This window comes from Acomys minous (assembly GCF_964271855.1).
Source record: "Acomys minous genome assembly, chromosome: 9".
Classification (NCBI taxonomy): Eukaryota; Metazoa; Chordata; class Mammalia; order Rodentia; family Muridae; genus Acomys; species Acomys minous.
In genome coordinates this window covers 88255638-88278898 of record NC_140490.1, presented here as the reverse complement: position 1 = coordinate 88278898, position 23261 = coordinate 88255638, and the positions used below count along the sequence as shown (strand labels likewise).

General features: G+C 46.6%; 1 protein-coding gene and 1 long non-coding RNA gene across 2 annotated transcripts in view; one reads left to right on the top strand and one right to left on the bottom strand.

Annotated features, from left to right (window-relative positions):
• Nucleotides 1-8661: 8661 nt before the first annotated feature.
• LOC311605631 overlaps nt 8662-23261 on the bottom strand; it is a 48312-nt gene continuing 33712 nt past the window's right edge. Inside the window, exons 3-4 of the long non-coding RNA XR_014782032.1 lie at nt 17183-17322; nt 8662-10514 (exon numbers count right to left, since the gene is read on the bottom strand). This is a non-coding gene — a long non-coding RNA (uncharacterized lncRNA). The remainder of the gene's footprint in view (nt 10515-17182; nt 17323-23261) is intronic.
• The window catches only part of TCP11L2 (t-complex 11 like 2), a 39981-nt gene continuing 27651 nt past the window's right edge, over nt 10932-23261 (top strand). The window contains exons 1-2 of the mRNA XM_084796318.1: nt 10932-11077; nt 20439-20728. Of these exons, the coding sequence (XP_084652444.1) occupies nt 20572-20728 (157 nt within the window). The 5' untranslated portion in view covers nt 10932-11077; nt 20439-20571. The remainder of the gene's footprint in view (nt 11078-20438; nt 20729-23261) is intronic.

Here is a 23261-nt window from a genome sequence, read left to right as displayed (position 1 = left end):
GGAGGCAGGTTTCTTCTGCTTCCTGGCTTTCTTTCTCTAGGGCCCCTGTGACTAGAGGGAGGGATGCCTGAGGAGCAGAAGTAGTGCCTGCCACCTCCTTCCCACTCATCTGGACAGAATCCAGCAATTCATAAATCATTCACCGTCAACCTGCGCCAAGAGGAAACGGTAGTGGATCTGTTGACACACGTTCCTCTGTATACACACACACACACACACACACACACACACACACACACCATATTTAATTTCCAATCAACCATCTGCCAGTCCATTTTTCAGATTGGTTAACGGAGGCTTTGAAAGATTACGCAGTTTGTGACCGGACGTGGTGGTGCACACCTGTAACCCCAGCACTCTGAGAGGCAGAGGCAGGTAGAACTCTGTGAGTTCCAGGCCAGCCTGGTCTACAGAGTGAGTCCAGAACAGCCAAGGCTGCACAGAGAAACCCTGTATCAAAAAAATCAAAAGGAGGAGGAAGAGAAAGAGAATAATGAGGAGGAGGAGAAGGAGGAGGAGGAGGAAAGAATAAACAATGGAAGGAAAGAAAGAAAGAAAGAAAGAAAGAAAGAAAGAAAAGTGCCAGGCCAGGTTAAAGTGAGTATATTTCCTCTTTTCCTTCTCATTTATGCTCACGTCTCTCAATTATCTAACTACCTCCTGAAGGAGATGCCTAGATTGCTGTGTCTTTACAAGTAACTATAACCATTTGACTCACTGCTCAATCAAACTCCAGGCTTTACTAAATTCTGGGGAAGTGTAAGTAATCCCCCATTTATTTGCCTGGCGCGTGTTGCAGCTTATCCTGGCTCTGTATGATCTATCTAGAGTTTCTTCATAAACCTTTTATTCTAAGCCTCTAGGTAGCTTTCAATCTTTAAAAGCAGATGAGCAATTCCTCTACAGTTTAAGAAGACATAAAAGAAGGAATTTCCCTCTCAATCTTCATGGCTAGTGTTCTGGTTACTGTATTTCCTGTTTTAAGACAAAGCAAGAAGAAAGAAAAGAAAAGCAAGCAAGCAAGCAAGCTGGCTCAGTTAATTTCCTTCCCTGTCTATTGGCTCCCTGTACTCCCCCAAGTAGTACTTGTAAATTTCCCTTGGACCATCAAAGCATTCATTCTCCATGGTGATGAAGATGAATTACTTAGTCCTCGAACCCTGGGAACTCACAGCCTAAATGAGCAGCTTCTATGTGATTCCAACACCACGGGGGCTGTGTGTGCTGCATGCTCCACACTTAACAGCCGCCTCAGGTCTACAGTCTATTGATCCATACAGTGTACCTAGGACGCCAATCATCTCCTTTAATCCTCTGACAAAAGGCGGGGTGTTTATTGTAGTCAAGGTTCTTAGTGCTGATAATAAACATCTATTCTGAACAGGCCAAAAGGCTCTTTGTAGCTAACGTAGCTAATTTGAAATCACAGTCTTGGTAGCTCATGGACATAGGTGTGTGCACATAACATCTTTGGGGCTTGAAGGAAAGCTAAAGGGAGCCAAGTATAGCTGAGATTCCTAAGGATGCTCTGGCTGGTACCATCCGTTGGGTCCCCTGTCCTTTGCAGGCTCTGTAAGACTCATCTCTGCCTTCCTGTGCTGGTCAGCTTCTAATGGCACCTGCTTAAGGTTTGTGCCCATACGGCCTTTGTCAGAGTCTACGAAGAAAGAACCATCCTATCTCCAACAGTAAAATATCAGCAGGCTTACCATATCCTACCCACTTTGGTTCCTATATTAAAAGAACAATGCAAATACTGTGTGCAATGCTACTGTTTAACTTCGTGGGATTTAGAATCACCATGGAAACAAATCTCTGGGCAAGTCTGTTAAATGAAGTGGGAAGATCCGGCCGTAATGTGGGTAGAACCAGTCTGTGGCCTGAACTGAAGAAAAAGGGGATAGCAAGCTGAATGCAAGTCCCCCTGAAACTTTGCCTGTCGTGTGCCCTGCCACTTCTTATTCCTGCCATCACACCTCCCCCCGCCCCCCGGCCATGATGGACTGTATCCCCCTAAAACCGCAAGCCAGAATAAATCCTTTCTGCCTTAAGTTGCATTTGTCAGGTATTTTGGGCACAGTGCTGTGCAAAGTAACTATCCACCTTGGGAAGCTGGATAAAGTCTCTGGTTTGAATCCGACTGAAGCATATTCCTGAAGGTGAAGCGGACTAGATAGAAAAAGTAGAATAGATAGAAGTAGCTAGAAAAGACCAATTGTTAGATACCGACGTGTTCATTTATTTAATGGTTTACTTAAAGCACTGCTTTACTGCTCATTTCCAAGTGTGACCTCACCTGCTACGTGCGACAGACCGATCTGCGGAAACAGCTGAAACAACGAGTTGCTGCCCTGAACAACCGGACCACAAAAGTTTACACCTGTCAACTATAATATGTGCCTTTAAACACAGAAGGCTGACCGCCAGTTTTTGCTTCTGGAAAAAAACGTCACCTGCTTGTTCACCCAACTTTGTAGTTTTAGCGTATGAAATGAGAACGCTAACGGGACCCAGGACCAATGCCTTTGTTCAGGGGCTGCCCCAGCTTCGTTTGGTCCACCAGCGACATCTTCTCTCTTCCACTCTCATCGATGTTGGAGTGATTATTCCAGAAAGATTGCTGCAATGAATGTTTTGCACATGGGACCGTGATCCCCAGATGCTTAAGAACCTGGAAATGTAATCAGACCAGATGCTTAGGAGGGGGTGAGGGCTTTGGGGGGTGTAATTAAGATTAAAGTCATTAGGGTGGAGCCTTCATGAGTGAGTTGAGATGGCGGAAAGAGAACTGCAGTCAGGGACATTTTGTCTGTTTGATCTTGCACTTGAAGAGCTGTGAGCTAAAATAAGCCTCCTTTGTAACCCATCTGGTCTGCGGTGTGGCCTTACTGGAAACAGAAAATAAGCTAAAGCAGCAAATAGTGCCGTGAGGCCATCCTCAATGCCACCTGACACCTGTGATGATAAGGTTTCATGTACAGTGAACGTTGAAGCCAGGAAGCCTAAATGCCAAACGTCACCTCAACCCTCCCTACGACACTTCCTGACGGTTGGTTTGCTCATTGAAAAAAATTTTTTGATTATAACGTTTAGAAAGTCATTCATAAATATACACGAATAATTTCCTCCAATAAAGAATTGGGCTTGGACTTTAAAATGTGCTTGTAACTGAACCCCATGGCACAGGTTTAGAACTCCACCTGCTCAGGGAAGCTCAGGCTGCAGGCATGTGTCTGAGTTTGCTATGAAAACACTGACCAACACTGACTCCCCAGAAAAAGGGTTTATTTGGTTTACATACCTGGATCACAGTCTGCCATTTGGGGAAAGTCAAGGCAGGAATTCACAGCAGGAACCTAGAGGCAGGAACTGAGCAGACACAGTGAAGAAGTTTTTTACTGGCTTGTTTCCCAGCTCACTGTCAGTTAACTTCCTTTTATTTTATTTTATTTTTTTTTTAAGTTAGTATAATTTATTCAGATTACATTCAGATTGTTATCTACTTGGTTGAATCTTCCCGTTCCCACCCTCCCTCCCTCTTCTGCCCTATTCCCCTCTCCTAGACCTCTGACAGAAGGGGACCTCCTCCCCCACCAAATGACCACAAACTGGCAGATCTGGATGGGGGGGGCAGGGGGGGAGGGCAGCAAAAACTGTTGCACCAACCACAGACAATGCATGCAGTAAACCTAGACCCTCCCTGTTCAGATCTAGCCAATTGACAGCTCATTCTCCATGGTTGTGGGGGAGTGGGGACTGCCTCTGACATGAACTCTGGTGCCCCTGATTTGATCGCTTCCCTGTGGTGGGGAAGCACCAAGGTGAGAAAGAGGAAGCAGGCTATGCAGTTTCCTTCCTTATATCTCCCAGGACACCTACTCATGGCCCACAAAGGGCTGGGCCCTCCCACATCAGCCGTCGATCAAGAAAATGCTTCCACAGACTTGTCTACAGGCAAAGCTGATAAAGGCATTTTTGAAATTCCTTCTTCTGCCCGGTGGTCGTGGTGGTCGTCGCATGAGCACGCCTTTAATCCCAGCACTTGGGAGACAGAGGCAAGTGGATCGCTGTGAGTTCGAGGCCAGCCTGGTCTACAAAGCGAGTCCAGGACAGACAAGGTTACATAGAGAGACCCTGTCTCAGGTGGCCAGGGGAGGGGAGGGGGAGAAATTCCCTCTTCCAAGATAACTCTGGTCTGTGATTATTTGGTAAAATATAAATTAACAAGCACAAAACTCAAGTACAAGGCTAGCCTGGGTTCCAGAATGAGTTCAAGGTCAGCATGAACAATTTAGTGACCCTCTGTCTCAAAATAGAAAATGAAAAAAAAAAAAAAAAAGAGAGAGCCAGGTAGCTGTCACTTGTACAAGACAAGCCTAGAAGATATGAGGCCTTGATTTTAATCCCCACTACAGAAAGAAAGAAAGAAAGAAAGAAAGAAAGAAAGAGAAAAGAAAGAAAATCACTTGTATAATTGTGTTGTAGCTTGTTGCGTGAACCATATCAAGACCTAAAATCTTATTCTAAGAACCATTCAGAAGTGCTTTGTATGGCTATTTACTCTTGAGTTTTTCTTTTTCTTTTTGGTTTTCTGAGACAGGGTTTCTCTGTGTAGCCTTGGCTGTCCTGGACTCCCTTTGCAGACCAGGCTGGCCTTGAACTCATGCTGATCCGCCTGCCTCTGCTTCCCAAGTGCTGGGATCAAAAGCATGCATCACCACAACCAGCTACTCTTGAGTTTTTCAATGCAAAAGTTAATTCTTTTTTTCTTCTTTTTCTACTTCATACATACACATACTCACCTAATACATATGTACATACATCTGTATATAGGTACGTTATGTGTATATGTGGCTTTATGAGAGAAGCCTAGGCAGCCTCATATTGTAGGGTAGTTAAGAGCACTCCCCGCTCATTGCTTTCTTGGAAGGCCTGGCCACTCAGGTACCTGGGCCAGGCAGGCACTCTATTAAGTAATGGAATGTGGTCATAAATATTTCAAGCACTCAGTTGGTACCGAGGAGGCTGCCCACTGTTTTCATGTAACTATGGAAATGTGATGGTCACGGGGTAAAGCTCTCTGCACGTGTGTGTTTGTTTATGTGTGAGTTCTTCTGGTTTCTGAGTTTGACGTGCCAGTTCCGTGAGTCACCGCCTAGCTTGTTTTTGTTCAGTCCTAAGCCCTCACTGTCCTAGTGTGATCGCTCCTCTAGAGGGCCAGGAGCCCTGGGAAGAACCACTGTGAAAGAGGGGGGGTGGGCCCAAGGGTCAGGGCTCTGACTTTGACACCCGCAAAAACTGGTAGAATTATTGAAGTCGTGTAACTGTTGAACCACCTCTGGACAACCTGCAATTGTGTTCCAAATGCTCTATGCCACCTTGAGGAGGGACACTTGTCATATTTATCATCAAAGACGTGAGGGCGAAAGCTGCTTGCAATGAAAGAAAACCCGATGTACTAAGATAGACTATCAACGCAACAGCCTAAAGGAGTAAGGAGCGATAGCCCCGCAACATGTATAAAGAATTTCAACACGCCACAAGCAGCGACCTTTGTCAAATCCCTTTCCTGTATACGGAAAGCTCCACTTGTTATCATGGCATTCTAAATTAGGAATAAAGAGATGGGAAAGCCTGCTTTTGTACCGTGTACTAATAACCTGTCTGTAGTCAGGCCGTTTGAGGATTTACAACGATAAGAGCGGTGTAGTTAGTTGTATGGCGGTGTGGATGAACTTGTGCCATGTGCTCGTTGAAAACAAGCATGAGCTGTCTAAACGCGTAGCAGAGCTACTTGGCGCTCTCGGTCACCCCCGCCCTGACCACGTCAGGTTTCCTCCAGTCTTTTTGGATGTGTTTTCATAAGCAAAGCACGCGAGCAGGCTGTCCCCAACGTAACACCCTCTCTGGCATACGTGGCAACGCCTTGCAATTGCTGCTCTGTGACTTATATTTGGAAGTTGAATGCAATCGGGTGAGTCACAGTTCTCAAGGGTTCCTCTTCCGTCTTCCAAGTTTTACATCTTATTTTAGAAGCTCTTGGGTACCATTTGATTTAAAGAGTGAGGACTACACGTTGACTCACAAAAGCATTTACAAAAACAACTGCCCGCGGGAGAGGAATATCCTGGTGAGGAAACTGAGCCAAGCATCTCTTCGACCTCCTCTTGGTGTTCCTTGGCCCCGCCCACTTCCCACCTTGCTGGCCGCCCGCACTCCACACTCTGTCCACTTTGCTTCTCAGTCTTTTGAGTCCCACAGGAGAACAGCATTGTCCAGGTAAGTGGAGAGGCGGCGAGGGCATGATGAAACCGCTGGAGCTGTTGGTGGTTTTAGTGTTTGCCGGGGTCAGGATCGGGCTGTGTTTAAATGTGAGGGGAGATGGATTTGCCATGAAAAATGACTTTATACGAATTCAGTTCAGTGGACTCCAGTGAAAACTGGTTTTGGTGATCTATGAAACCATTCAAACATCAGTCCACAGTCAAACTGGTTGGCAACTTAAGCCTACCTAACTTTCAAAGCCAAAGGAAAAACACAGAGGAACGTAGTGATAAGGTAAGGGTCGTTATTTTTTTAATAGACTCTATTTTTTTTTAAAGAGTAGCTTTAGCTTCATAACGAATTTGAAGAGAAGGCATGTGGCTGCGGGTTGAACCCCTGATGTCTTATGTTCTAATATTTGTGTTAGTCGGATTCCTTTCCTTTCCTCCACTTTCAGTCGCATTGTCCTCTTAGTTACTGACTTGTTTTACAGTAACTTCTCTAGTACCTTAAGATGAAAAAGGGACAGATCTGAGTCCATTTAGTTCTTCCTCTTCCTTTTAATGGAATCATATCTTATGTAAGTCTATAAAAGGGAGGACATAAGGCCAAAATTATATATATATATATATTCAAAATTTTTCTTTGAACTTGCTTCACTGAGCTATAAGACCTGATATACACATAGTTGGGTTTTTGTTTGTTGGTTTGTTGTTTTATTTTGTTGTTGTTGTTGTTGTTGTTGTTGTTGGGTCTTTTGAGACAGGGTTTCTCTATGTAGCCTTTGTTGTCCTGGACTCACTTTGTAGACCAGGTTGGCCTCGAACTCACAAAAATCCACCTGCCTCTTCCTCCTGAGTGCTGGGATTAAAGGTGTGTGCCACCATGCCCGGCCAATTGTTGGGGTCTTGTTTGTTTTATTTTTCCCTCCAGTATTGAAAAAGATAATGATTTCTTCGCCTGGCTGCAGGATGAAATAATAGATTTGCATTAGGGATCAGGTTAAGGAGGGTGGGGGTCATTTAAACACTAGACAGCAAGTTCAAGGTCTGCCTGGACTACAGAGGAAGTTCAAGGCCAGCCTAGAAAACCTAGGAAGACACTGTATCAAAAATGAAATATAAATGAAATTCTGGAAATGCGGATCAATGGCAGAATGGTTGCCTAGCACGCACAAAAGACCCTAGGCTCACTCCATAGGACTGGACAGCTAAACAAAATCTTGACTCCTATTCTTTGTGGTGAGACATGATTTGTGGGGTTCAGTGCCAAATACAAATACAGGAACTCCTTGTTCAGAAAGCACTAAGAATATCAAGACAACAACAATGGGACATTAAGCCAAGCAGAGGTAGTGGCAGTGGTGTTGGTGATGGTGATGGTGTTGGTGATGATGTTGGTGGTGATGACGTTGGTGATGGTGATGGTGATGTTGGTGGTGATGTTGGTGATGGTGGTGGTGATGGTGGTGATGGTGATGATGTTGGTGGCGATGACATTGGTGATGGTGATGGTGGTGGTGTTTAGTCTTCAAGAGTAGAGTCTTGTGCAAAATCCATAGGTAGCAGCCTCAAGAAACCGAGAAAAATGAGAAGCTTGGAGGTCAGATCAGACCAGGAAAAGGAGCTTCACAACCCCAGCAGAGGAAAACAGAGGGCTAAATCACTGGCAGTGTTTCCTCATTCGTTGGGCTTCTAACCCCGGCCCACTGCAGCCCTCGCCAGCCATGACTGTGTTGTAGCTGACCTGGGGTTCCATTTAGTTAACCCACGATGTAACTCCATCAGCAAATTGGTTGAGAGAGTTGCAGGTCTCTGTTACAGTGCTGGGTTTTTTTTGTTTTTGTTTTTGTTTTTGTTTTTTTGTTCCCCGACACCCACCCACCCCGAATTCATTGTTATTTAGAACTCAGATTTCAGGGCTTCAGGATTCAGCCAGTGATTTGTTCATGGCAAATGGGCCTTTAGCAGCATTAAAAAAACAAGGAAACAAAAACACAACTCACAAAAAGGACACTACTGCTACCACCAAAAATGGTGCAGAGACTGAAATTTTTCGGAGGTGTAAAATAGAAAGTATGAGCATTCATGCAAAAATTCTAATCTGCCCTTAGTTGATGCTTTTGCTCATTTTGCCAAGGATAGTAGACAAAATGTGTAATTTCTAAAACAAATTGTAGTTTGAGGGACAACAAAGCTATTACCACAAGGCTTCCCAATTGTTCTAGCAGGTAATTTACAAGTATTAGGCGCAAAGCTGGGTGTAAGGGCACATGCTTGTAAACACAGCCCTCTGGAGGCTGAGGGGAAAAGATCAGAAGTTTGTGGCCAGCCCAGGATACATAATGAAGCCCTGTCTCAGGTTCAAACACAAAATTAAATACAATAGCAAGACCTCTTGAAATAAAATTTTAATTATTTTACTTACTAAAGTGGTTGGCCTTTTCAGATATATTTGCCCCCAAGAAAGTCATAAACATTTACCCAACCAGTGAAGACTTCATCTTATGGTTTGACTTGTGTGGCAAGGATGAGCTACAAGGCTTTGAGGGTGGGTGGGTGGGTTAGGAGAACAGCACAGCACAGGCAGAGAGCAGCTGGTCAGAAATTCTCCAACGGGCTTTCGAATAACAAGTTATTTAAGTGAAAGCAATAGATTTCTTGCCTGTATCTTTTCTCTTCCTGGCGTGGCTTTCTGATTTTAGCCTCCACCCAACTCCACTCTAAGTTCTCACCCCGCAAAAGGCCCATTTGCTTTGACAAAAATTGCTCCCTTGTGTCTATGAGAGCCACACGTTGGTGCTGTAGAAGTCTCAAAGTCAGTTGGTCACCCAGGTAGCCCAGAAAACTGACTCATGCTCACCTGCTCCTAGTTAATGACAACACCTTAGCAAGTTAATACAAAGCTTGCACAGCACACGGCTGTTTTCATGTGTCATTGTTACGCGGTTACCAGGAACTTAGGAGATATTTTTGGTTTTTTTTTTTTTTTTTTTTTTTTGCACAGTTTTGTAAGGCTGTTGTGTGCTGGTGGTGATTTGGCAAGCCTTGAGACTGGAGGCTTCTGACATCTGTGTACCCCAAACAAGCGATAGAAATAATGACGGGTTAATAGGAAAGAGCCTGGGCGCCAGCAGCATTTTCCCTTTAATCTCTTGGTCTGTATCAGGTTGTATATTTTATTATTTATGTGTATGTCTCTCTGTGTGAGAGAGTGTGCGTGTGCTTACAAGTGTATGTGCATGCGTGTGTGCAGGTATTTGAGCAGTCCAGAAGACAGCACTGCATCTTGGTAGAGGTAGATTTACAAGTATTTGTGAGCCACCCAGTTTGAATGCTCAGCTCCAAACTACCTGTGATCCTCATGATAAAGCAGCAGGGGCTCTTACCCGCCACGGGGCCAGCTTTAGAAGAATGACAGATACAAATGTATACCAATAAATAAATAAATAAATAAATAAATAAATAAATCACTAGGTAGCTTTGTTCACAATGGCTTGCCAACCTGGTCACTTTGTAGACCAGGCTAGCCTTGAACTCACAGATCTGTCTGCCGCTGCCTCCCGAGCGCTGGGATTAAAGGTGTGCGCCACCACACTTGGCTATACAATTGTATTTCTATCTTGCTTTAAAACTATTGTCTGTTTTTTTTTTTTTTTGGTTTGTTTTTCTTCTTTCTAGAATAATGGTGACCAAATTTAGATACGATTTTAGACCTAAACAGAAATATCTCAGCTTATATGAAATGCATTTACTTTTTTTGTCTGAAGCTACCCACAGTACTATTAACCTTCACGTAGAACAGTGGTTCTTTTTACGTTGAAGAGTAGACTGTTTCTTTACATCCAGCTCACAAGAAGTTATGCTTACTAAGCCTGACCACACAGAGCCCCTCCCAGCACTTATTTACATTAACCCAGGTCGAAACTTCTCCCCTAGATAAGCTTTGCCAAAGAACCTCTAGTCCCCTTTATCTTTGCATACAGGCGATGCCTTCGGAGAACTTGGGTAGGTGTGGCCTCCAGAAGCCAATCAACCGATTCAAGGGGCAAATCAGGACCCGTGTTTACAAGAAACGTAGACACGTGTGGATGACTGGGTTGGTCGCAGATGTGCGTGGGACGGCAGGTTTGGTACGTTGCCGGATCGCTTGGCCCTGCGTGTGTGGGTAGCGTGAAGGTGGACCTCCAGTTTTCGTATCATTGCAGCGGGCACCAAAAGTCCGCTCCGTCGGACTCAGATTCACTCCAGCTGGAAAACGAAAAGAAACAAGATTATGGGGGGTGGGGTGGGGGAGGGGCTTCATCTACTACCTTAGGCCCCGCCCCCGAATGCTTTAAGTCGCACAGCACAACTCAGACGCTCCGCCCGGTAGGCTGCCCCAGTTCCGTGTACACTCCCCGCCCCGCCCCTGGCAGGTTCGGACGATACCACCACTGAGCAGGGGGGGGCGATCTATCTTCCCGCATCCAAACGGCTTTCAATCCGCGCCGTCCTCGCCCTCCACGATAGAAATATGAGTAAATTTATTTTTCTACAGACAAATCTCCGTGAGAGTTTAGCGATCTCCGTCCGAACTGCCCCGGATCCCGGCGCCGCGGCTCCATCGTTCCCCCCCCCAGTTCCTTCACGGATGGTCTGGCCCATGGAGTACCTCTGGGGCCCTTTAAATACCGCGTGGGGTTGACGGGAGGGCTCTAGAGTTGACAAGCTGGTGCTTTGAGTGTGTGCGACGACGCTGGGTGAGGGGGTACGCAGAGCCCCGCGACCCGGGTCACCCAGCTTTCCTCGTCGTCTCTGCGCGGGATCCTGGGGTGCGTACTCATCCCAGGGGAAGGGCCGTGTGTGTGTGTGTGTGGGGGGGGGGGACATCTGAAGGGACCGCCTCTCCTCAGAGTCCGGAGGGCTCCTTGCGCTGTCGGAGCTCAGGGCATTTGACCCCCGAGTGGAGGTCTGAAGAGGGGGCGCGAAGGCGGTGGTGCCTAGGCTCCGCTGTGGCCGCTCGGCGGTGATGGCATCCCTTTGGGTGCGTGCCAGCGACTACACTCCTGGAGTGAGACGCTGCGAGCTCCCAGTGAGGCCGGGTCCCCGCTCCCACGGCTCTAGAGGGTTGAGTCGCGGTGGACCCGGGCCCGCGGCCTGTGTTTGGGACTTTGTTGCCGGGTTTCTCCGGAGCTGGGCTCTGTCCCGGCTGTCCCCTCCCCCAAACGTTTGTTTTGACAGGAAACGTGGTGCTGCTGGAGGGGAGGGGCGAGCGGAGAACGTGGGCGAGCGGGCGGGGACTCCTGAGGCTTCCGTTGGTCTTGACGGTCCAGGAGGCCAGCTCAGGTCACCTATGGGTCAGACCCTTGGCTTCTCAAGGATGGCTGTGTGCTCGGCTTGGCACCACAAAACGTAGCAGCGAGATTTGGTTGGTGGCACGTGGATGACACAGTTACGTGTTTACGTTAGGATGGGAGGAAAAACTTCCATTAAATGATCGATTTCCCCGATGGCGTGACGTTTTCTTTTCAAGTGCGTTTATTAGGCTGGGGCTGTGGTTTTTGTGGTAGAGCGCTTCTGGCATGTACAGGACTGTAGATTTTGTCCACCGCCAACCACAAGAAGCCCAAATCATGCGATTAAATTTTAAAAAAATCTAGTCAACAAAGAAGTGTTTGTCAAACTAAGTACAAGCAGAGGAGTGGAAACACTTAAGAGAGGTTCCCACGTGACTAAAGTGAACTACACTCCCTTTCGCGTCCTTGTCTTGGTAGTTAACCGTGAAGAAACCAGGCAACTTGTCCTTGTCCCTAGTGGGCCCCTCAGCATTTTCCTACTTTCCAGCTGACAGTGAGGTTCTTAAGCTGATTGCTGCGCCAGGAGGCTCCTGCTCCACCGTTTCTTCCTGCCTCCATGGATTGTATACACTTGAAGGGACCCAGGGCTGAAGGGACCCAGGCGTGTGTACAAACAAGGCAGTTAGTATGAGGACGGCGGGAGTGTGAAGCACGGATGCTAAAGCAGAGAGCAGACAAGGGAGGAGAGAGCTGTCCAGGATGGGAAAAAAGTGCCTAGAAACCCTCCCGATGCTGTAATGATTCGGGGAGCCTTTGAGACCGTGGCTGGCTTGGCAAGCGAATTCTTTTTTTTTTTTTTTCCTAAGCATTTTTTTTTTAAGGGGAAGGGAATAGGGTGAAAATGGGAGGGAGGGAAGAATGAGAGGATACAAGTGATGGGATAGCAATTGAGTTGTAATCTGAATAAATTAATTTTTAAAAAAAAAAGGCTTGTTGGCTCTTGCCTAGCTTTCCTTTAGATGAGGACCAGCATTGTGGCATGGACTTTGCCTCAGCCCTGTGGGTTTTGCTTTGCTCCAGGCTGGTGCTAAAACAGCGTTTGGTAGAAGATGGAAATTTTTCTAGCATCTGAAATTTTTTTTCCCCCATCAGAGTTCAGTCTTGCCTTTGACATCCCTATCCTATGGGTGCCATGTGCCTGACTTTGGTACAGTCTTAAAGGAGGGTACCCACTAAATGCCTCTTGACGTCTCTCTTTTTTCCCCTACAACCTAGCCTTAACTGGATCAGTTACATTCCTCAGGGCCCTGTTGGATAACCTGAACAATGTCCTTGGAAACGTTTTTTGTTTGTTTGTTTGTTTGGTTGGTTGGTTGGTTTTTGGGTTGTTTTTGTTTTTGTTTTTGGTTTTGGTTTGGTTTGGTTTGGTTTTGGGTTTTTTGTTTTTGTTTGTTTGTTTGTTGTTGACTTGCTACCTGTAAGCAGTTAGCCCTCTGGGTAATACCTGGGATTTTAATGAGGGATTTTGCAGCTCACAAGGAGTGGTACTCTGATGGAGGCCTTTCGTCATTGTCGCGGGTGGTTGAATGTTATTTTGTTGAGTGATCTCTTTCTGTGATGCCCTTCATGGTTATAGTGCCAGGGTAAGGTCATCTTGCTTCCACATGGTCAAGCGTCCATGTGATGATAGATCAATCTGGCAGGGAGGGAATGCAAAGAGTGAGCACACACTGATCCCCCCCCCCTCCCGCTTTCCTGGGGCTGTAGAATGCAGGGGCTTCAGAGCTCCAGCCCGCCACCTCTGTACAGCTGTAAACCTGTAAATGCTGTCTGTCCCAGCCATAGGTTCTTATTTTAAGCAAGAGTAACATTCACTGGACAAAGGTACAATGGGGATTTGAGGAAATAAATTATCTTAAACTGACACATACATATTGTATTACTGAGATCATGTTAAACTCTCCGTAACTGTTGGTTCTTCTGTTTGTTACTTTTTTGTATCAGTGAGTTGTCAGAAGCGCTCAGTGGTACAATGGACAGTGTTCTTTAAGCTCCTAGGCCTTGAGGCTTTGCTAGCCTTGGGATTGTGTTGAGACAGGCACTGGAGAAGGGAATACTTCCTTACTGCGTGCATTTTTTTTTCCTTCCGAGACAGGGTTTCTCTGTGTAGCCTTGGCTGTCCTCAAACTCTGCTGTCCTCAAACTCACAGCAATCCGCCTGCCTCTGTCTCCTGAGTGCTGGGATTAAAGGCATGTGCCACCACACCCGGGTGTTTTTAAGAGTCACGGGGAAAGCAGAGGTACAGTTAAAGTACTCTGTGAGGTGCCTGCTTAATGAGCAGTGTGACCCAGGCAGGATGGATTGGAAACTCTAGTTGTTTTGTAAGTAGACATGGGGCCAGATTTGTTCATTGGAAATTCACGGAGCTCCTGTCTATCCTGGATGGTGGTCTCAACTCTGCGTGACTAATTTACATGAGGCAAGCGGGGCTTCGGGCAAGAGTATCTTGAGATTGTGACATTAAATTCCAACTGTGAATGACAAGGTGAGATGGCTGGCATGGCTGCCAGTCCCCCCCCCCCCCAAAGTCTGCTGTGCTTAGAGCCTGAAGGATGTCAGTGAGGATAAGAGCAGAAAATGAAATCCCACTCCTCCATAACTGTCATTGATTGGTTCTTGAGTTCTTTCCTTGAGTCTCATTTTCCAATACTGTCGAATTAGGGGTGAAGGGTCTGGGTCCCCTACAAGAGCAGCAAGTGTTCCTAATTGATGAACATTAATACCTAGGGTAGGAATTAAGCCTCCAAGGTCTCCGTGTGAAGCTCCCGCCTGTCACCCAGCTAACACTTTCACAGACTGATGCTTACACTGATAACCCCCTTTGGAGGCGTGTCATCCAGGGGCTGAAGCCCTGACTCCATAGGTCCACTAAGCTTGGCTCTTCACAGTAGCTCTATGCCTTCTACAACTCTGTCTGTATCCCCAGGCCTCTCAGTACATTCTTTGAAGTCAAGGTGAAGGTCACTGTGGTCTTAAACAGCTCTTGTGTTCTGTGTGGGTGCAGAGAATTAACAGCACCTGGACACAGCCAAGAGTTACAGTTTGTCTCTGTCGTGTGACAAGACAAAACACCCCAGAATAGGGAGCCCACAAATGACCAAAGTAGGAGCACCTTCAAAGTCCGACTTGGTGAATCTTGAGTTTTATTGATGTTACTTATATGAATATGATGTTACTTAGAGGAGCAGAGATGACTCAAAGGCAGCCGCATCACCAAAGCCCACCCCAGCATGGGTGATGGCGCACAAAGCTGGGGACCTGGAACACGGCTCAGCTCCTGTAGGCGCCTCAGCAGGTTGAAGAGTGTTGAGTCCTTTCCGAAAAACTTTGGTCTAAACCTTTTCCAGACAGCTTGGCTGGTTTCTGCTTCTTCCAGGCTGCTGGTTTGGTCTCCATAGTCTTTGCCCCTTGGTTTGTTTAGCAGGAAGGAAGGACCTAGTGAATCTGGTCAGTTTTAGGGACTTCCTGAAGCTAGTTTGTGTTGTTTCCCTTCTTCTTCTTCTTCTTCTTCTTCTTCTTCTTCTTCTTCTTCTTCTTCTTCTTCTTCTTCTTCTTCTTCTTCTTTTTCTTCTTCCTCCTCCTCCTCCTCTTCCTCCTCCTCCTCCTCCTCTTCTTCCTCTTCCTCTCCTTCTCCTCTTCCTCCTCCTCCTCTTTTCTCTTTTTTGTTTTTTTGTTTTTTCAAGAGAGGGTCTTTATGTGTAGCCTTGGCAGTTCTGGACTCACTTTGTAGACCACGCTGGCCTCGAACTCACAGTGATCCGCCTGCCTCTGCCTCCCAAGTGCTGGGATTACAGGCATGCACCACCGCGCCCGGCATTTCCCTTCTTTCTTAAGGAGCTTCCCAGCAGGATGGAATGTTTCAATCTGGATGGAACCTACTACACACCATCTTTATACAGTGGTTCTCAGCCTTCCTAATGCTGCTACACTTTAATACGATTCCTCGTAGTGTGGTGACCCCCAACTATCAAATTATTTTGGTTGCTGCTTCCTAACGCAATTTTGCTACTGTTATGAGTTGTAATGTATATATCTGGTATGCAATATATCGGGTATGTGGCTCCTGTGAAAGGGTTGTTGGCACCCCCCAAATGGGTGGATGAGAACCAGTGGTTTTCATAGGTCTGTTATCTGTGTGAGTCAAAAAGGGTTTCTGAATCAAGAGTTCAAGTAGATTCCTAAGGTAGCAAAGGGCAGTAGACATTGATGGCCCCTGTGTCTAGAAACCCTCCTCTCATCTCCTGCCCTTTGATGGGATGTGGTGGGAGGAGCAGCCTTGAAGACCTCCGAAAGGCTTTCAGGGACTTTCTCCCACTGTTCTGATGAAGATCATCTGACACCTTTCTGCCCATCGCAATAATCTCTTTAGCAGAATTCCCTTGGCCACTTCGGTTCGTTTTCCGAGAGATGTCTTTTCACACTTCCCGTGCCCAGGCCATGAATTTGCAAATTACTTTTCTTTTTCTTCTCTCACATCTTGTATGTGGTTAAAAGTATCCATGCCCATCTACCAGTAGTTTGCTTAGCCACATCTTCCCTTAAATACCCGAGTGCAGAGCTCCTGTGTACACCTTCCACCAAGCCCTTGGACGTGGGCAAAATCGGCCAAATTCTTGCCACCGTGTGACAGACTCTCATTTGCTCCTGTTTCTAATACTGCCCTATGTTTCCTGTTGAGACATCGGAGTTGCCTTTACTGTCCCCATTTCTGACATTCTGTTTTGTAATAAAGGAAGTAATGCTTAGAGCACAGGCTTCCCCTGAGGCTCTTCACCATCTTCTGAGCTCCTCCCGCCCCAGTTGATCTTCATGCTCCCTTCATAGCAGCCTAGATATTTTCTAGTCCGTTTCTTCCAATTCTTCCAATTCCACCTCATTGCCCAATTCCAAAGCTCCCTCTACATTTTCAGGTACTTGGTACGACCATCCTGCCAGCTTCAGCCTTCTGTCAGCCCATTCCATGTTCTGCATGTTTCTATGGGACCGTACCACAGACCAATTTATAATGAGTAATGTACTTGGCTCAGGTGTTTTGGAGGCTGGGAAGTTTATGTCCTAGGCACCAGAGTGTGTGGGGGTCCTTCTGCTCCGCCCTATGGTGGAAGGCGTCCTATGGGCAAGGGAGCACGGAGCTCAGACTTCCAGCCTTGTGGCCTTTGAAGATCAATGTCAGTCCATGCTTGAGTGTGGAGCCTTTATGGCATAACACCTCCTGTTAGGCTCCCTCTTCTCAATATGTTGCTTTGTGGAAAACACCATCAAATCACCCATTTATCAAGGATTTTATCCTCAGCCTCTGGTTTTCATGACATGTACATTTTTTCAGTATCATAAATGATTTTAATGCTATAATTTTTTTTTTGGTTTTTTGAGGCAGGGTTTCTCTGTGTAGCCTTGGCTGTCCTAGACTCATTTTGTAGACCAGGCTGGCCTCGAACTCACAGCAATCCACCTGCCTCTACCTCCCAAGTGCTGGGATTAAAGGCGTACGCCACCACCGCCCAGCTAATGCTATAATTCTTAATAACACTTAAACGTTCGACTTAGACTCCTCAGGTTATGTTCACCACAAGTCTTACCTGTCTCCAGTCTTGAGGTATCAGGGGTTAGGATCAAGAACTCAGCCTGCTTGGCCAGCAGTGGCATGTACATCAGTGGTGGGGTGTCTTTATAGCTCTGGACCAGTACAGGGTCATTTATAGAAGAAAGAAAGAGTTTTCTATCGAAAGGAAATAAGGTTGTAAAATCAAATATAAACTGAAGGGTCACAAGCAAATCAGAAACTAGTCTCCATGCCATGCCCTCCAGCGACATGTTGACACAAACCTTAGCTGTGCACAGTTAAGACAGGCTTGCTGTACGTTTGCTTTCTCAGAACATCTCATGGTGTCTCATCTAACTTAGTCTGGCTTGGTGGAGCATCTTAGCAATCTCTGACGGAAAGAATCCGTGTAATTAACTCACCTCCCTGCCACCCCCCTACACACACAAAGCAGCTGTGCATGAAGTCACACAGGAAGCTGGTGACAGCCTGGGCTCTAGCTCTTAACCCAGTGCTTCTTATTTTCTTGTCTCTGTACTTGGTGTCCTTTCAGTGTGATTAAAAACCTTACCAGATATGCTCTCTGGCTGGAATATAAAATTAAATGAATAATTGTAGCTATTAGCCTTGTTCATACATTCCCATAGACAAAGGCCTGTATTCACTTTTCCTTGGAAAATGCCTGTTGGTGGGAGGTCACTGCAGTGGAGAAAGCAGGAAAGAGCTCAGGGGTGACAAGTTTAAATAAGGTAGGCATAGATAGTGGTGCCTCTGCTCTAGGGCTTGCACTTGGCAGTGGCAGGGTGTACGTGTGTAAGGCTGTCAGTTTACGAATGTTCTAGTTGAAGCTGTACCAAATAGGATTCAGTGACTATTTTCAGCTGACCCTGAGTACTCATTGTGAACTTGGTACTGGTGCTAGAAGAGCCAGTGTCTCTGCCTTAGTCAGGGAAATTCAGAAATAGTCACCGGAATAAAAAAAGCTGCAGATGCTTTCCTGTGGGTGTGAGCAGACATGTCCATGTTGGGGGGCTGCTTTATCACCTTTCTCTCTAGTTCCTTAAGGTCTCTTCCACTGTACCTAGAGCTAGGCTGGGGGCCAGCAAGCCCCCCAAATCTTTCTGTCCCTCCCCACCATCGTGGGATTACAGATGCACAGAACTGTGTCCAGGTTTTTAATGTGGGATTCAGGTCCTCATGGTTGGTACAGCAAATGTTTGTCCTCGCTGAGCCATCTCCTTAGTCTAGTGAAAGTGGAGATGGGAGAGATGTGCTGCAGACACACTGAGCGGGGTGCCGGGGCTGCGGAGGGAGGCTGAGGGAGGCTTCCTGGGGAATGGAGCATTTTCAAGCAACGCCAGCCATGGGAAGTGACGTGTTGACAGAGAATGACAACAGTTCACTCTCTGTTATTCTTCCCATGGGGCAGAGGAAGCTGTCCTGCCACAGCAGAGCCAAGAGCTCAGGACGGTGTATAGCCTGTGTCGATAGGCATTGGCTTTGCGAGTCTGAGATCCGGGGGAGTAGGGCCTGTTCCCCTTATTCTGTCTAGCTGCAGAAGTAGCTAAGTAGCTAAGGCTTCTCTGCTTGCTCAGGCGTTGGCCTGGGCAAAGGTGCATCTCTGAATGTCAGGACTCAAGCAGGCTTTGGTTGAGAAGAGGTGGAAATGCCCTTGGGCCATTTTTCCTTTCTGTGCCCCTCCCCCCCACCCCACCCCACCCCCAGGTTTATCTTTGTACCCATTAGCACCCAAGAGATAAAACTTGCTGTATATATCTCACAATGACGTCTACATCTCCCCTCTGGGTACCCCTTAGTTCTGACCCCTCCTTTCCCCTTGTGCTTGTCACCAACACCCCATGTTTACGTCTTTCATCTTCTAGCATCTGACACACTCAGTTTTTAAGTATCAGCCTGGAGAATAGGACCCTGTCTATTTTGGTCAATTACCTTTTCCAGTGCCTGGTGCATAGTAGGTGCTCTGTAAATACTAACAGATTCGTTAAGAGACACTGTGGGGGCGTTCCCAGTCATACTGTGCGCTGTTAATGGCTTCTCTTTCATCTGGCATTTGTGAAGGTACCCTTCCCTCACTGCAATGAGCTCTCTCTCACTCCTCTTTCTCCATCTAGGCTTGGAGGTGCCTTCTTCCTTGACAAAACTTGCCTTCTGGTGTCAGCTAGTAACTATGTTCAGTTCAAGGCCAGTTTCCTTTCAGCTTTGGCTGGTACCCTTGGGCCCAGGGCCTGACACTCATGTGCCATGATCTTTCTACACTGTGCTGGGCTTGACTCCTTCCCTGGGATGCTATGTAATGTCCCAGAGAAAGCACTTGACCTGAGAGGCCAGAGACTGGTTCCATGGGAGAGAGGTGAGTCTCCTTGTGCCTCTGAGTGTGCGTCAGAACCCTGCGTTCCTGGGTACTCACAGAGTTGTGCTAGGTGCTCTTGTTAAAGTATACACCAAGCACAGGCCTCAGTCTTCATCCTGTGACAGCTCATAGAATGTCTCATCAGCCTTCAGCGCCACCCCCCCCAGAGGCTCCCAGAGGCACCAAGAGGCTGAGTCTGAACAGCCTTAATTGTCTAAAACAGTCTCATTCTTTGCATTTATCCCATGGATGTGTCGAAGTATGTTCATGTCAGCAGCATTTGTGGAGATCAGAGGTCAGTTTGTGGAAATTGGTTCTCTCTTTCTGCCACGTGTGTTCTAGGGACTGCGTTCAGGTCACTGGGTTGGCTGCAGGTGCCCTTACGCAATGGGCCATGTCACCAGCTCACCTCGATCTATCTAAAAGAAAGCAGTGAGAACAGTAGCTACAGTCGAGGGCCACACGGTGATGGGATGAATTTTCTCCAGTCTTCACGAAGCTGTGGAAGTTCAGTCAGTCTTTGAGCCCAGTGTCCCCCCCCATCCCACCCCCATGGAGTCAGTGGTTAAGTGGCTTCCCCAGATTAGAATAAGGAAACTAAGGAGTGCCCTAGAGCCTAATCATACCAACCCAGGAGAGGATGTCTGTGCTCCGTGCGCACCTCAGAAGAGTCTCTCAGCACTTGGAGCCACTCCACAGTAGCTCTGGTTATGGCCTCAAAGCCCCTTTTGTTCAAGGGAGTCTGAGTGATTTTTACAACAGTCTTGCCCAGGGTTCTGGGGGAAGGGTGAAGTCATGTGACCGGGACATTTTTTCTGACTATAGTGTCACACCTGTAGGTATTATTACCCATGATGAAAAAGCATGTTGGAAGCTGGTAGAAATACCCAGAATGTTAATCACAGTCTCTTTGTTTGTGCAGGTGTCACCTTTCTCCTCTCCTCTCTTCTCTCTTCTCTTCTGTCTTCTCTCCTCTCCTCTCTTCCCCTCTCTCTTCTCTTCTCCTCTCTCCTCTTCTCTCTCGCTCTCTCTCTCCATACCCAAGGTGATACAAGATGCCCTTCAACGGTGAGAAGCAGTATGTGAGCGAGGACCAGCAGAGCGACTCGGAGTCTTCTCGGTTCTCTGAGAGCATGGCTTCACTCAGTGACTATGAGTGTTCCAGGCAGAGCTTCACCAGCGAGTCCTCCAGCAAAGCCAGCTCTCCTGCCTGTGAGCAACGGGGAGCAAGGCGGGGGGTGGTAGGGTGCTGTCCCTGTGTACGATAGCACTGAAAACTCAGGGGTGCAGTGGGCAAATCGCACAGTTCCACCTCCTGCCTAGATGCACCAGGAGAGTTTGTCAGAGGCACTGCCGCAGTCTCCGTGTGTTACCTTTGTAACCTGTTTGTTTTATTTTGAGTGTTGTCTGTAACCTCTTTGGTTTGAGCAGCGATCTAAAACCTCCCACGCCTAACCCTGTCTGTCCTGTCTCCTAAATGGTGGAGACCCCCTTCTTGAGATGAACTTGTGCAGCTTAGGGCGGAGGCAAATTAGTCTTTCCTGTTTCACAGCGAAGGAAAGCTGCCTTTCCAGAAGGGCGGACAGGAAGTGAAATAATCTGAAGAGGGTTTCTCTGCTGATTTCAAATAGTGTTGGGCACATCTCCTCAGATGAACCTACAGGAGAATTACTCCACTGTGGGTTGTGAGAGAGCTAGAGAAGTGGCCATCACTACCAGTGACAGCTTTTTCTCCCTCTCTTCCTCCCCTCCCCCCACCAGCCCTCCCCTCCTCTGATCTGTAGACACAGGAGATGTGCCAAGCAGGTGGTTTTGTTTTGTTTTGTTGGTTTTTTTTTTCCTTTCCCTCCACAAGATTTCACTCTGTAGCCCATGGCAGTTTCCTCCTCAGCCCCATGAGGGCTGCACTTGTAGGTATGAACCACTATACCTGACTGAGCCTTTTAAAAAATGTTTTGAATTAGCTTTCTGTCTAGAAAGCACATGACATCTTAAATTAGCATTCTAAGGTAGGAAAAAGCAATGGATGTTCATAAGATCTGATGTCCACCTAAACAGCTTTGTTTATTTAAGCTTTTTGTTTGTTTTGTCTTGTTTTGTTTTTGTTTTTTCGAGAAAGGGTTTCTCTGTGTAACCTTGACTGTCCTGGACTCACTTTGTAGACCAGGCTGTCTACCCCCAGTGATCCACCTGCCTCTGCCTCCCAAGTGCTGGGATTAAAGGTGTGTGCCACCACCGCCCCGTTTGTTTTCATTGTGAAAACTTGGGAAATCTATAGTATAGAGAAAAGAAGGGATTACCTGCAGCCTCGCCCAGACATGACAGGTGTCATCCTTTCCCACTGGACTCTTGCCCTTAGCACTGTAACCCAAACACTTACTCATGCTGCACTATTTCCTGAGCACTGTCCTCATGACCACTCACTACGTCATAAAGTAAATAGACTAAACATTTATTTACTGACTGGTCAGTGAACAGTCAGTTCCCATCGTGCTTTGCTCTTTTCTAAGTGGGGTTTTATGGGCATCCTGATGCTTTGAGGGTTGCTGGTTGTCACTGGATGATTGGACCACAGACTGCAGGTGGTTTTAAGGAGAACCTTATGATAGAAACTCAAGAGCAGCAATGCACTTCTGCGTTTTCTCATTCTTGACTCCGGGTTCAGAGTCTCCACTTCTGATATCACACTACTAGGCATCTTGAAGAAGGATTTTGCCAAGTCCCAGTATCATCTTTCTCTCGTCTGCCCCCTCAGCACTTCCTCTCCCCTGCCTCCTCTAAACCAAACAAGCAACAAACTAGAAAGTAGTACCTGGCTGCACCTTTATTTGAGGTCATGCCTTTTTAATTAATTGAAGATGAGATTTTTTTCAACCATGATTTTATAAACTTGATTAATCAGAACAATTTCTTAGTATATATAGATATAACTGAAATTCTTTACTGTTTTCTTACCAAGTCGATACGCCAGCCTCTCAAATATATTAAGTTATGTTTTAATTGTGTATTGAGTTCTTCCTATGTTCTTTATGTAACTTGCCCAGTGTTGGCGCTGCACACCTTTAATTCCAGCACTTGGGAGGCAGAGGCAGGTGGATCTCTGAGTTCAAGGCCAGTGAGCTCCAGGGTAGCCAGGGCTACATACAGAAACCATGTCTTAGAGAAAAATTAATCATCATCATCATCATCATCATCATCATCATCTTCATCTCATCATCATCTTAATTAATCACCTCAGAGCGAGCCTGTTAAGGAGCCAGTATATGTATCAGTGGAGTCAAATGAACTAACAAATAGCAGAAATTGGAACGGAACTTCAGCCTTATACTAAACTGCCTGTACAGTTAGGAAGTATGCAACCTTATCTACCAGTCTACTGTTGAATGTAGAAAACATATAGCAATAAGCATTGCAAGGAAGTTATAGCAGGCATGTGTTTAGGAGTTTGTCGTAGGAGCATTTGAAAGTTCATTATCAAGTGTGGTAACTGAGGTTTCCGAAGGAGTGCTTTCAGATTTGAAATTTTTACCTCTTTTTGTTTGTTTGTGTGTTTGTTTTTGTTGGAGACAGGGTTTCTCTGTGTAGCCCTGGCTGTCCTGGAACTCACTTTTTAGACCAGGCTGGCCTCGAACTCAGAGATCTGTCTGCCTCTGCCTCCCAAGTGCTGGGATTACAGGCAAGCCATTTTGGGGAGGTGGGGGGCTGCCGTTGAACCTCTGACATGCACTCTGGTGCCCATGTTTTG